Source organism: Hyperolius riggenbachi, chromosome 11 (assembly GCF_040937935.1).
Source record: "Hyperolius riggenbachi isolate aHypRig1 chromosome 11, aHypRig1.pri, whole genome shotgun sequence".
NCBI lineage: Eukaryota > Metazoa > Chordata > Amphibia > Anura > Hyperoliidae > Hyperolius > Hyperolius riggenbachi.
This window is the reverse complement of record NC_090656.1, coordinates 199,847,034-199,861,141: the sequence shown is the minus strand read 5'-3', so window position 1 is coordinate 199,861,141 and position 14,108 is coordinate 199,847,034. Positions and strand designations below refer to the sequence as shown.

Sequence of the window (14,108 nt, the reverse complement as noted above, 5' to 3'; positions counted from 1 at the left end):
TAATCTCCTCACCTGCCTATTGAGTGGTTGCCTGAATTGCCTGAATGGTAACCCATGTTTTGGCTGCAGATCGGTCAGTGATTGACACATATACGCTAGACCCACCTGGATCTGAGGTGGTTGCGTTCCGGTGAGCGGATAGTATGGTGGGGGAGTCTGCTGTGTCAACACTTTGCATTTGGATCACATGTGCATCACTTCTTTCACTTGGGGAGTGTGATTAACAGTTGTCACAGTAATGCACTATGTGCAGTTTACTTATCCTGCTTTCAGATTCCAGTGACGAAAAGAAGAGGAGCGCTGTCCTTTATTGCTGTTTAATTGACTTGATTGGACTTGTGGCAGCGAAAACTCGGAGGTTTTCAGATTAGTAGAGACTGGGCAGGCGCAGTTTGTTGTTATTAGATCACATGAAATGCATACGGAGCCAGAGGTATGCAGCATGTGGCTGCCAGGGAGGTTAGAGGAGCCCTGGAGCAGGTAAACATTAAACTGCTTCACCATGCTACTCTCCAGAAGTGGGAGGAGCAGGCCCTCCACAGTCGCTATAGTTATGTCACTTTGAGACCAGAAATGATACATTCTAAATTTTCTAATAAATGATGTGGCCCGTGACTTCGATCCCTTACATGAGACGAGTTTGACACTCATGGCTCCTTCTACATGCCAACGATAAAGCACTGGGTCCCTCTATAACTCCCGGGGAAGGCAGTCTGGCCGTGAATGCAACCACACTTAGCGGGCATGAGCTTTTACCTCAACCAGGCATGTAGAGGGAAACTTGCACATGCCCAGTGCCGAGCACGTGCACCGGGCATGAGCAAGTCTCACCCTGAAGAACCCTATTCAACACAATGAATCCAATAGAGGGACCCAAAACTGGATCGGTGGCCACAAGAAGGATCCGAGAAGCCTTTTGACTATCCTCTCCTCTCTGGATCCTGCTGGTATGCAGGCCAACCAACGCAAGAGAAACAATACATTTTCTGCAGCCTCCCGCTATGGAAAACATATCTTCTGCTTGGGCATACAGACTAAGTTCACAGGTTAAAGGTGAGACTTGGTGAAATCACTCAACCAGGGTTTTAATTTTTAATCGATTTTAATTGATTTCTGAGTTGTTGGTTTTTTAAACGATTGAACTGAACGTGTCTGGAGACCTTTGGAACACTTGGTCCAGTGCTCATGCAGTGTTGTCACAGTATATGACAGCCACATTCCCTCTAATGCTGTCGCCAGCAAGAAGAAGTGACACAAGGCAGCTGTTGCTAAATCTCCAGCACTTGCAATATATTGTTGCAACACAGAGACATAACGAAGAGCCTGATGGAGAGAGCATATTCACTGTATACACAAAGATATGCGTCAAACACTGAAGTGCCTGTTCTAAAGTGGCAATGTGATTACAGAGCTAGTTTTTAATGACCACCACTACTGACTAATTTCAGACGCACAGCCACTCTAAAAGCGGCAGTCTATGCCAAAAGTGACACTCCAGTGTCTGAAAAAGTGTATGTTACGTGAATTGTTCAATGAACTTAATAAAACAGTGCAAGAAATGTCAGTAATGTCCATATCCCTCTCACCTGAAGTGAGAGGGATATGGAAGGCTGCCATATTTATTACCCTTTAAAAAGGGATTGTCAATCACAAAATCAAATTCCATTTACCCAATGCTCTGTGTGTTTAACATGCAGCCTGGAACCTCACCCTGCATTGCATGCAACCCAATCTATTCAGAAATGTTTCTGCTTTAATAAAATTTTATCTCAGTCAGCCTAGCTCTATTTTTGCCATTGCCAACAAGAAGAAAACTTTCCATCACCCCTCCCACATTCATGCTCTTCACTGATTGGCTGAGGGCAATCCAGTGCTGAGGGATTGGCAGAGGGCAGAAAAAGAAAAGTAAGGGAGGAAATGACACCAAGTTTAGCTTCAGATAGAGGGAATCACTTGGAAAAATGCCAGGAACAGAATTCTCTTTATTTACTATATAAAATCCATTGAAATCAAAATGTGGACAGTACAGTAGAACAAGGTGTGTGTGTGTGTGTGTGTGTGTGTGTGTGTGTGTGTGTGTGTGTGTGTGTGTGTGTGTGTGTGTGTGTGTGTGTGTGTGTGTGTGTGTGTGTGTGTGTGTGTGTGTGTGTGTGTGTGTGTGTGTGTGTGTGTGTGTGTGTGTGTGTGTGTGTGTGTGTGTGTGTGTAGGTGTGTGTGTTTCCTGGGATAGTATGACTGTCCCTGCTGCATTCTAGTCCCAACAAAAGTTCAATTTCATTCTATATTTCAGTGCTGCACATCAACACCTGGACTGGTCCACTTGTCAACAGAAGTTTTGATACACCCCATATGATGGTTTGCCAGGAACACTGTGGAATGGCTGTGTTCTGTAGGAACAACCACCAAGAGAATCCACCTAAAATAAAGTTTTCCATTAATTCTAGCTGGAGTGAAGAATTAGCTGGATTAGTTCTCAACACAAGCAGGGATCCACTTTAAGTTCATTTAGCACAATCTAATACAGGTACTGGCAGATGAACTTTCCCCTAGAGCAAGGCCCCACATTTAGCAACTTTTATTGCTCTGTAGAGTAGAATGTCAGATGCTGTGAAGAATAGATGCTCTTTGACCAGTATTAACCTGGCAATGAATGTGAGGAGTTAGCAGAATTCCTCCACACGATGAACAGAACAGTGATTTACAGATGATCGGGGTTCCACTAAGGTGATGTGAAAATTAAAGGGAGACACAAGCACCACAGGAACCTGTCTAACAGGAAGCGAAGCTGTGTCAATGTTTGCTACACCCAGGAGAGGACATCAAATGCAAACATTACAGGGGAAACCTGAATAGATAAGATCAGTCTCTCCAGCTGATTAGCATAAGAGGCAAATTTATACACAGGCTGTGCCTCTGCATATAAATATGCCCATCAAAAGATTTGTCCCCGGTTCAAATCCCAGCCAGGACACTATCTGCATGAAGTTTGTATGTTCTCCCCATGTCTGTGTGGGTTTCCTCCGGCACTCTGGTTTCCTCCCAAAAATACAAATAAGTTAATTGTTTCCCCCCTAAAATTGGCTGTAAACTATGATACATACACTACACAATATAGACATATGACTATGGTAGGGATAAGATTGTGAGCTCCTCTGTGGGCTGGTGAAGGATCAGAGGGCAAAGTTGATGTGTGGGAGGACTGGGGGGCACACAGCAGTGTTCTCCCCAGGCTCTTTTAGCCGGGTGCTCCACCCGGCTAGTTTTGGTGAGCACCCGGCTGTCATCGGCTCACCTCCTCCTCTGCTGTAAGCAGAGAAACGCCGGCCCGGCATTCTGTCATCTCGCCCACCCGACTACTTTTTCATCCCACCCAGCTGGAAAAAAAATTCTGGAGAAAACACTGCACAGGGTTTGCTGGTGAAGGATCAGAGGGCAAGGATGACGTGTGGGAGGACTGGGGGGCACACAGGGTATGCTGGTGAAGATTCAGAGGGCAGGGATGATGTGTGGGGGACTGGGGGCACACAGGGTCTGCTGGTGAAGGGTCAGAGGGCAGGGATGACGTGTGGGGGACTGGGGTCACACAGGGTCTGCTGGTGAAGGGTCAGAGAGCAGATATGAAGTGTGGGGGGACTAGGGGCCCACAGGGTCTGTTGGTGATGGGTCAGAGGGCAGGGATGACGTGTAGGGGGACTGAGGGCACACAGGGTCTGTTGGTGATGGGTCAGAGGGCAGGGATGACGTGTAGGGGGACTGGGGGCACACACGTTCTGCTGGTGAAGGATCAGAGGGCAGGGATGACATGGGGGGGGGGGGGAACTGGAGGCACACAGGTGTTGCTGGTGAAGGGTCAGAGGGCAGGGATGTCATGTGGGGGGCACACGAGCTCTGCTGGTGAAGGGTCAGAGGGCAGGGATGACGTGTAGGGGGACTGGGGGCACACAGGGTCTGCTGGTGGAGGGTCACAGGGCAGGGAAGATGTATAGGGGGACTGGGGCACACGGGGTCTGCTGGTGAAGGGTCAGAGGGCAGGGATGACGTGTAGGGGGCACAGGAGATCTGCTGGCGAAGGGTCAGAGGGCAGGGATGATGTGTAGAGGGACTGGGGGCACACAGCGTCTGCTGGTGAAGGGTCAGAGGGCAGGGTGGACGTGAGGGGGACACACGGGCTCTGCTGGTGACAGGGTGGGTGGGGGAAGATGTGGTTAGTGATCTCACCCAGGAGTTTCTTCTTCTCCCGCTCCTTCTCCTCTTCCCGGGAACTCTCCGTCATCTCCTCCGCTGCCCCACTCCGTGCTCTCGCCATTCTCTGCTCCCGGCTCAGCACTTCCGCCGAATCCGCCCCTTCCAGCACCGGCAAGAGTTTCACGCATGCGCAAGCTGTCACCATGGCAGCACTGAGTAGAGCGGATGTCCGGGGCGAGGCGAGAACTCCGCCTCTATGCCTTCCAGCCTCCTTGATGAGTGTGACGTATGGTGTTCTGTGTTCGCCCCCTCCCACGTGGCCAGGACAGGAGTATCCACATCCACTAGTGCTTATGCTTGCTGGGAAAATTCAGGACATGGAGTACAGCCAGTGCTGTGCTGATGGGACTAGATGTACTTTGCGTGTTCTTGTTTCTGTAGGAGTTCCGTAAAGTAAACCTGTGAAAAAAAAGTTGGTAAAGACAGTTAAAATCTCGCCTTACAAAAGGGGAGCTAGTCCAGTTTTGTGGACCCAGCAGAAAGCTTTTATATGCCAATGCCCACTCTCTGCTTATAGTAAACCGGATGAAAGAAAATTAAAGTATAAAAGTTGTAGAGATACCTGGGGCCAGAGGCAACTAGACTTAAAGGGGCGCTACAGCGAAAAACTGCAAAATTTAAAGTATGTGCAAACATACACAAATAAGTAAATTTTTTTCCAGAGTAAAATGAGCCTACGCAAATAAGTACATTTTTTCCAGAGTAAAATGAGCCATAAATTACTTTTCTCCTATGTTGCTGTCACTTACAGTAGGTAGCAGGGGCGCCTCTAGCCATTTTGTCACTCCAGGCGAGAAAACCTGTGGTGCCCCCCCCCCCATTGTGGCACGCCCCCCCCCCATAAAAATAATCATGATGCGGCAGTGTTTCACCAAAAAATAATCATAATGTGGTTGCGTTTCACCAGAAATTACACTTATTGTGGCAGAGTTTCACTAGAAAATACACAATGCGGGCAACGTTTCATCTGAAAATACACAATGTGGCAGCGTTTCACCAGTAAATACACAAAGGCAGGGCTCCACTTTCCTGAGGCACAAAGTAGGACAGAAGGAGGCACAGGAGAACTGAATAAAACACACAGGGCAACATAGGGAGGCACAGGGGCACAGAGGGAGGCATGAGGGTCAGAAGAAATCACAAAGGAGGACAGAAGGAGGCACAAGGGAACAGAAGGAGGCACACAGGGGAGCACAAGGAGGCTGTGCTGTCACAACAGCCTCCTTTAATGTTATTTAACATTATTTATATTCTTTGTATTAGTATATTCCAGTCCCCCTGCAAGATTTAGTTATTTAGCATTTCCCAACTGTAACTCCCTGCTCAACAGCCTTGTCTAGATGTTTCTGCAACAGTTGAGTTCAGTTAGTGAGGAGATCCTGCTGTGCTTGTAGTCGCATCATATTTTTACCTATGAATATGCTCTAAAAAACATCTTTGTATGCTTTCAACGCAAGTAAAGATACTACAGATTATACTTGGAGTCATTATTTCATCGAGTAAACTGCCTGTGGAGGTTTCTAAATCAGTGTGGAGTTATACTGCTATACAGACTGGGTCTTCTGGAGTATGCCTCACACATAAAGCGGGAATTCGAAACAGAACAGTAAAAATATGATATCTGCAAGAAGGTAATGGGATTTCCTGTCATCTCATCAGTAAAGGACTGATCTGCAATACGATAAAGGATTACCTAGCTACACCTCAAACACAAATCTACAAAGAGTAAATAGACGTTCAGCAAAAAAGTACAAGAATTGCCTGTCTGCCTTCCTACAGTGAATACAGTGAGTACAGACTGCTTCAGAAATTGTACATTTCTTCTGTTTGGGACTATCTGTCACGGACGATTGCGGGGACGCAGGCGCGTCCTGGAACCGCCCATGAAGAAAAGCGATCGCACTCGATTCTCTGCGTCGATTGCGCTTCAAATCGATAGAATCTGGATTGAGTGTGTAGGAGGTCTGCAGTCCTTTCTTAGCAGAGGAATAGCATCACCTTAACTGCAGGATGGCTCTTTTGATATGCTAATGAGCCTGGGCCCAGAGAGTCCCTGGCTTCAAGCTGTGCTGATGGCCCATCCATCAGGTATAAGGTGACAAACACCATGACAGAACCAAATTTAGAGTGAGGGAACTCAGACACTCCGACTCCTTTTCCCAGCAGGGAGCCGACATGTGGCTTGCTGCTGCCAACTTCAAAGAACCTTTGCCTGGGAATGACCTGGTATAAATCCCAGGGGTCTCTCATATTCCATAAATGGCTATATGTATCATATTTTCTGTGTTGCCAGGCTGGCAGACCCTCCAAACTAACAGAGCAGGTAGGGCCCTGCCTGGCGTTGGGTCTGAGAACATTTCAGAACCTTCTGAGGTAAAGACTGCCCGTTAGGCAGTCCAACAGTGCCCTAATGGTACCACAGGGGTCCCACCCCTCATGTTTGGTATCAGACTGCTGGGTACATCGAGGCAGATCTGAAAATATTAGTAAATCTGCCCTGACCTGTACGGTTCTGTGAGATAGAGCCCATATATGGTTAAGGCATGATTTCTGGTCTCCAGGACAAGGGCAGGACTCATCTCATGTTCTAAGGGGGTGTGTGGGCCCGCCCTCACTTCCTCCTACTGAATCAGGGGCATAAGAATGGGAGAGGAGCCAAAACTCAGAGTCCTCCACACTGAAACATCTTGCACTCATCAGATGCCAGCTTGAGGATATGCTGGCATCCACCTGGTCTGAACTCTGAACTCTGGACTTTGAAACCAAGGACTTTATGATTCTTCCCACAATAAGGACATCTTTCCAGGAACTAAGTAATTTTCTCCCTTCTTTTATTTTTCATACTGGCTATTGCTGTTTTCATAATTGTTGATTTTCATAATTGTCTGTATATATTAATTATTTATATTGCGTGAATAAACGACTTTCTCCAAGTCATTCACTTTCCGCTACCCTGCTTATCAGCACACACAGAAATGATCCCGGGTCTCTGAAGATACGCTACTGTTTGTTTGTTGTTGGCTAGACAGAATATCGTGTGTTTAATCGTTTTATTCGCAGGATTAGTCAGTCAGTTAGTGGGCCCCACGGTCCCATAGTAACCGCGGTGGTGGCAGTTTACTCTGAACCAGTAGGTGACGTTGTAATCACCCGTGTCTCACAGGCTCCCTTCTGAGTTGTCTGCGGCTAATTCTTAACGGTTCCTGCGCATTGACTGCGACCAGAGTTCGCACGATCTGTGCGCTGGCACCGTTTAGAAGGCTAAGTGCGGTCAGCCACAAGGGCTCCTGTGACAGTGTTAGGCAGCGGTTGGGACCTGTGTTGTGCTGAAAGTATCTACGATAGCGCTAGCGCTATCGAGAAACGAACTAATTCGTTGGTGTAGCTGGAAGGCAATATATTTTTTATATATACAGAGAGACTGTGTAGCCAGTACCCCTCCCCAAAGTTTTATTTTATTTGGCATGGAAATGTCCGGGAACTACCAGAACATGTGCCTAGCAGACCTGGAAAATCTTTGCGAAGAGAGGGGCATTGGCATCCTCCGCAAGACAAAACGGGACCTGATAGCAGACTTGTCCAGATGGGATGCCCAGCAACTGCGGGAGCCGGGAGTGTCCGCTGAGGTGGATACCAGCCCATCTGACAATCAAGGGGAACCAGAGGCTGAAGATCTTAGGCGTACAGAGGTTGAGCATCCTGCGGGCCCTGTTGCAACAGTTACGCCAGAGAATGTCAGTGTGGACCCCAACCCCAGAGTTTCTGAAAGTACTCGCCTGGAACCGGCCAGTACTGGACTGTCCATGGGTGCTGACCCGGTAATGCAGCAGGCATTACAAAAGCTGATGGAGACTGACCTGGAAAAGTACATGCAGTACATGGAAGCACGAGAGGAACGGGAGCGCCAATCTGCAGAACGCCACGCGGAGAGGGATGCCGCAGAGGCGCGGGAGAGACGACAGCATGAGCTCAACATGGCAAAGGTGCAACAGGCCAGCCGGAGTTCACCGCCCAGCCTCCCTGCTGAAGGAGCTGCAGCACCCGTAAGTGCAAAATTTAAATTTGCTAATATTGAAAAAGACACTGACATTGACTTGTTTTTGCGGTCTTTTGAAAAAGCATGCCGTCAGTATCATCTGTCCCAAGACCAGTGGGCCAGACATCTGACACCTTTGCTGCGCTACAAAGCGCTTGATGCCTTCGCAGAATTGCCTGCGGAGAAGGATAATGATTATGCTGCTATAAAAGACGCTATCATTACGAAGTACCAGCTGACGCCAGAAGCCTATCGGAAAAAGTTCAGGGCCTGGCAGAAAAAGTCTTCTGATTCGTACCGAGATGTGGCCAGCAGCTTGCTCACCACCCTACGGCAGTGGACTCTAGGCCTCACCAAAGGGTCTTATGGCGTCCTGGAGGACTTGATAGTCCTGGAACAATTTCTGAACATTTGCCCTGCTGATGTACGACAGTTTGTGTTAGAACGCAGGCCGGCTTCAGCCACTGTCGCTGCAGACCTTGCTGAGACTTTTGCAACTACCCGGGTGGCTGATACCCGCAGAACTGTTCCATCCAGCTGGAGAGGAGGTCAGCCCAATACCTCGGCAGACCCTCCTGCCCCTGTGAGCCGTCCGCCACAGAGGCCACCCAGCGCAGCTGCTGCACCCAGGCCTGCAGCGCCTGGAGAGGTCACCTGTCACTACTGCCGCCAGCCCGGACACATGAAATTCGACTGTCCGGAGCGGAGACAGACACCACCAGCACCTGGATCATCTGCATCACCTGCACCTCACCCACAGCAGAGGCAGCCCGCCAGCGAACCACAGCCTGGATCATCCGATTTTGTCCTGTTTGCCCGCGGAAAGGAAATCCGCGACCGAACCGACCAGCAGCAACTTGTTAGAGTGAACGGCAAAGTTGTCACCGGATTTCGAGACACCGGAGCTGACATCACGTTAGTTCACTCACATCTTGTGCCAAAGGAGAGCATCAGCTCCAGCCGATCCCTTGCCCTTACTGGAGTAGAGGGCACCCTTTTCCACATAGCCCATGCCAGAGTGAAGCTGGATTGGGGAGTGGGAGGGGTCCAAGAAAGGGTTGTTGGGGTTATGAAGGATCTCCCAGTCCCTGTGTTGCTAGGGACTGATTTGGGCAAGCTTGTGTCCTACTATGAACCTGCCACGACCGCCTTGTCGCTCACGGAAGGAGACGGACTCTCCACCCACCACCAGGTACTTTATACACTTGGGGGAGCACCAGGGGGAGGTGGGTTGAATGTGCCCAGTTCAAGGGTACCAGGTTCAATAGTGCCTGCTTCAAAGGCACCTGAGTTTGAGGTACAGACTGTCTGTTGTGATGATGCTGTAACTGTACCTGAGTCTCCTGTACAACCTGTCTGTAATGAAAAAATGTCTATACCTGTCAATGTCATTACTGCATGCAATGATGATCTGAGTAATGTCCGTCTGTGCCATTCTGACAGTGTACCTGTGCTAGCAATACCGCGCAGCTGCACTGCTCAGAACCCGAGCTCAGAACAGGTGGAGGGGGTTCCGGCCTCCTCCCCCTCCTCTGACCGCAGGGATGAGACCTTTCAGCCGCTGGCCTCGTGTGACATGAGCCAGTTGGCTGAAACTGACAGCGCCGTATTCTCGGCCGCACTACAAAGTGACCCAAGCCTGGAGGTGCTCAGGAAGCAAGCCGCTGAGCCCCTCGCAGACGGGGCCGCTTTCAAGGTGTACTGGGAAGGTGGGAGACTGTACAGTGAGTCTGTACAGCCCCCTACAGGTAGATCCCACGCGAATACCAAATGGCTTGTGGTCCCGAGTGCGTTCAGGGGACATGTGCTGAAATCCGCACATGGTAATCCTCTGACCGGGCACTCGGGTGTCCGCAAGACACTCGCCGGTATTCGGAAACAGTTTTATTGGCCCCGGATGAACAGGGATGTAGCCAACTACTGCAGGGCATGTGCCGTCTGTCAGGAGCTGGGAAGGTCCAGGGATTCCCGCGGGGTTCCCTTAGGTCCACAGCCACTCAGCAGGGGAACCCTGCGTGGGCTGGCTGTTGACCTAACCAACCCACTGCCCGTTGTCCGCAGTCCCGGCAGACACCACGTCCGACTGCAGTGGCGCAAACGCCCTGTCCAGAACGGTCCATGTTGGGTCAACCCTGAGGGTAGCCGACCGCGACCGGTCCAGGGGAACCGAGCCACAGGCTCCAATAGGTTTTCCCGCCGTACCGGCAACTCGAGGCCCGTCCGCCAGGTTAGCGGCGCCGCCACACATCTTGCGGATGAGTGGCTAAGCCACGGACAAGGGGGGGGGCTGTCACGGACGATTGCGGGGACGCAGGCGCGTCCTGGAACCGCCCGTGAAGAAAAGCGATCGCACTCGATTCTCTGCGTCGATTGCGCTTCAAATCGATAGAATCTGGATTGAGTGTGTAGGAGGTCTGCAGTCCTTTCTTAGCAGAGGAATAGCATCACCTTAACTGCAGGATGGCTCTTTTGATATGCTAATGAGCCTGGGCCCAGAGAGTCCCTGGCTTCAAGCTGTGCTGATGGCCCATCCATCAGGTATAAGGTGACAAACACCATGACAGAACCAAATTTAGAGTGAGGGAACTCAGACACTCCGACTCCTTTTCCCAGCAGGGAGCCGACATGTGGCTTGCTGCTGCCAACTTCAAAGAACCTTTGCCTGGGAATGACCTGGTATAAATCCCAGGGGTCTCTCATATTCCATAAATGGCTATATGTATCATATTTTCTGTGTTGCCAGGCTGGCAGACCCTCCAAACTAACAGAGCAGGTAGGGCCCTGCCTGGCGTTGGGTCTGAGAACATTTCAGAACCTTCTGAGGTAAAGACTGCCCGTTAGGCAGTCCAACAGTGCCCTAATGGTACCACAGGGGTCCCACCCCTCATGTTTGGTATCAGACTGCTGGGTACATCGAGGCAGATCTGAAAATATTAGTAAATCTGCCCTGACCTGTACGGTTCTGTGAGATAGAGCCCATATATGGTTAAGGCATGATTTCTGGTCTCCAGGACAAGGGCAGGACTCATCTCATGTTCTAAGGGGGTGTGTGGGCCCGCCCTCACTTCCTCCTACTGAATCAGGGGCATAAGAATGGGAGAGGAGCCAAAACTCAGAGTCCTCCACACTGAAACATCTTGCACTCATCAGATGCCAGCTTGAGGATATGCTGGCATCCACCTGGTCTGAACTCTGAACTCTGGACTTTGAAACCAAGGACTTTATGATTCTTCCCACAATAAGGACATCTTTCCAGGAACTAAGTAATTTTCTCCCTTCTTTTATTTTTCATACTGGCTATTGCTGTTTTCATAATTGTTGATTTTCATAATTGTCTGTATATATTAATTATTTATATTGCGTGAATAAACGACTTTCTCCAAGTCATTCACTTTCCGCTACCCTGCTTATCAGCACACACAGAAATGATCCCGGGTCTCTGAAGATACGCTACTGTTTGTTTGTTGTTGGCTAGACAGAATATCGTGTGTTTAACCGTTTTATTCGCAGGATTAGTCAGTCAGTTAGTGGGCCCCACGGTCCCATAGTAACCGCGGTGGTGGCAGTTTACTCTGAACCAGTAGGTGACGTTGTAATCACCCGTGTCTCACAGGCTCCCTTCTGAGTTGTCTGCGGCTAATTCTTAACGGTTCCTGCGCATTGACTGCGACCAGAGTTCGCACGATCTGTGCGCTGGCACCGTTTAGAAGGCTAAGTGCGGTCAGCCACAAGGGCTCCTGTGACACTATCGCTATTAAGTTTAAAGAAAAAAAAAAAATCACCCAGTGATAAGATTCATAAGCATCATATCTGCAACCATAGAGCATGTCTATTTCTATGCATTCTATTAACATGGAAGATGAATTAATGCTCGGTCAAGATGATTCAGATAAACATGTTGTACTATCTGAGAGACTAAGGCGGTCAATACATCTTTCTCTAAAGGCAAGAGAGAGGTATGAAGCAGAAAGTGAAGGAATGTTTCATAGTCTGTCTGAATTGTGGATAAAAACGCTGCAACACATATCTGATATTGAGAAGACTGGCAGTAATGGAGAGCAATTAAACAATGCATTTACAAGACTTAAGAAGACATATGAAAATTACAGGAAACTCTCTGAAAAATATTCTTCCTTTCTATCGCAAGTTAGTACAGAACAAGCGTCAAAAGAGTTGAATGACTTTACCACTGCTGATCAACAGAGACATGTTGCGTTTATGGAAGCGAAGTTACAGTTAGAGAATAGGATAGCAAATTTGATCGAAACTACATCCTGTACCTCTATTTCTTCTAGACACTCAAAAAAAACGTCAGTGCAAGCAACCTCTCACAGATTTACTAGATCAAGCAAATCGCTGCAGTCACTCTCCCAGAGGTCAGCATTAAGCATTCAGTTAGTCAAAGCCCGTGCAGAAGCAGAGGCTGCGAAAGCACAATCTTATTGCTTTGAACAAGAATCGACTCTTAAAGCGGACGCAGCACGCAAACAGGCAGAAGCAACACGTGTGCAGGCAGAAGCACAGGCAGAAGCAACACGTGTGCAGGCAGAGACAGAGGCCCAGTTAGAACTTCTGCAAAAGAAAAGAGAAGAAGCAGCAGCTCTAGCAAGGTTAAAGGTCTTCGAACAAGCTGTGGAAGAGGAAGAAGGAATTAATTACCCTAGCCTAAAGTCTGCTGACGATCCTGCTAAACGAACTTTGCAATTTGTTCTGAACCAGAACAATGGATATACTCCCCTACTTACAGCTGAAGTCTCTGCACCTACCTGTTCAGCAAGTAAGCAACCAGAATGCATATCGTTAAAACATGAATCTCAGTTTAACACTGTACCTTTGAAGGATTCTGCTATGCTGTCCAACACTACAAGTCCAAGAGAACAAATCTATACACCTTGTCAGACCTCAGCAAGATATAATCACAAAGAAATATCACAACCAATTGGAACAAATCCCATGAATCTCATAACACAGTCTTTTTCAAGCTCCCATGCTCCAAACATCACACAGATCAAACCCTCGCCTGGAGTAAACGCATCTGCATCTCCATTCTCTACATCACCACTGGAACAGCACAAGCCACATACTGTCTGCAGTGGTGACGCATTTCCACGTACAGAAATAAAATCAGAAAAGTCTGAAATTGAAGAAGTTGGCAAGTATATGATTCGCCGAGAGCTTCTTAACTCTGGACTAACGAAATTTGATGATCAACCAGAAAACTACAGAGGTTGGCGAGCTACATTCAAGACTATAATCCAGAACCTGGAGATTGAACCTATAGGAGAACTTGACCTACTTATCAAATGGTTGGGACCGCAGTCATCAGAACAAGTTAAAAGACTGAAATCTGTTCATTGCGATGATCCAGCAACGGGTCCTAACATAGTTTGGGAGAGATTAGAGAGAGTTTATGGATGTTCTGAAGCTATTGAGCTTGCCTTATTCAAGAGACTTCGAAACTTCCCAAAACTGTCTAACAAGGACAACCACAAGTTTCAAGAATTAAGCGACCTTCTTCTTGAAGTAGAAAGAGCCAAGGCAGACCCACACCTTCCAGGTCTTGTCTACTTGGATACAGCTCATGGTGTAAACCCAATTGTACAGAAGTTGCCACAGAATATTCAGAGTGAATGGGCAAAGAAAGGATCTAAATATAAACAGGACTATAAAGTATCCTTTCCACCTTTTTCTTTTTTCTCCAAATTCATTAGAGACATAGCTACTGTAAAGAATGACCCAAGCTTTTTATTTTTTGATACTACAGTTCTTCCTTCAACACCTTTAAATTGCGATACTCAAGTCAAGTTTAAGGACTCACGGAACTCTA

At 48.3% G+C, this 14,108-nt stretch overlaps 1 protein-coding gene across 1 annotated transcript in view; it reads right to left on the bottom strand.

Moving 5' to 3' along the window:
- The window catches only part of TMEM41B (transmembrane protein 41B), a 30,405-nt gene extending 26,000 nt beyond the window's left edge, over positions 1-4,405 (bottom strand). The window contains exon 1 of the mRNA XM_068259445.1: positions 4,219-4,405. Within this exon, the coding sequence (XP_068115546.1) occupies positions 4,219-4,390 (172 nt within the window). The 5' untranslated portion in view covers positions 4,391-4,405. The remainder of the gene's footprint in view (positions 1-4,218) is intronic.
- Positions 4,406-14,108: the final 9,703 nt, after the last annotated feature.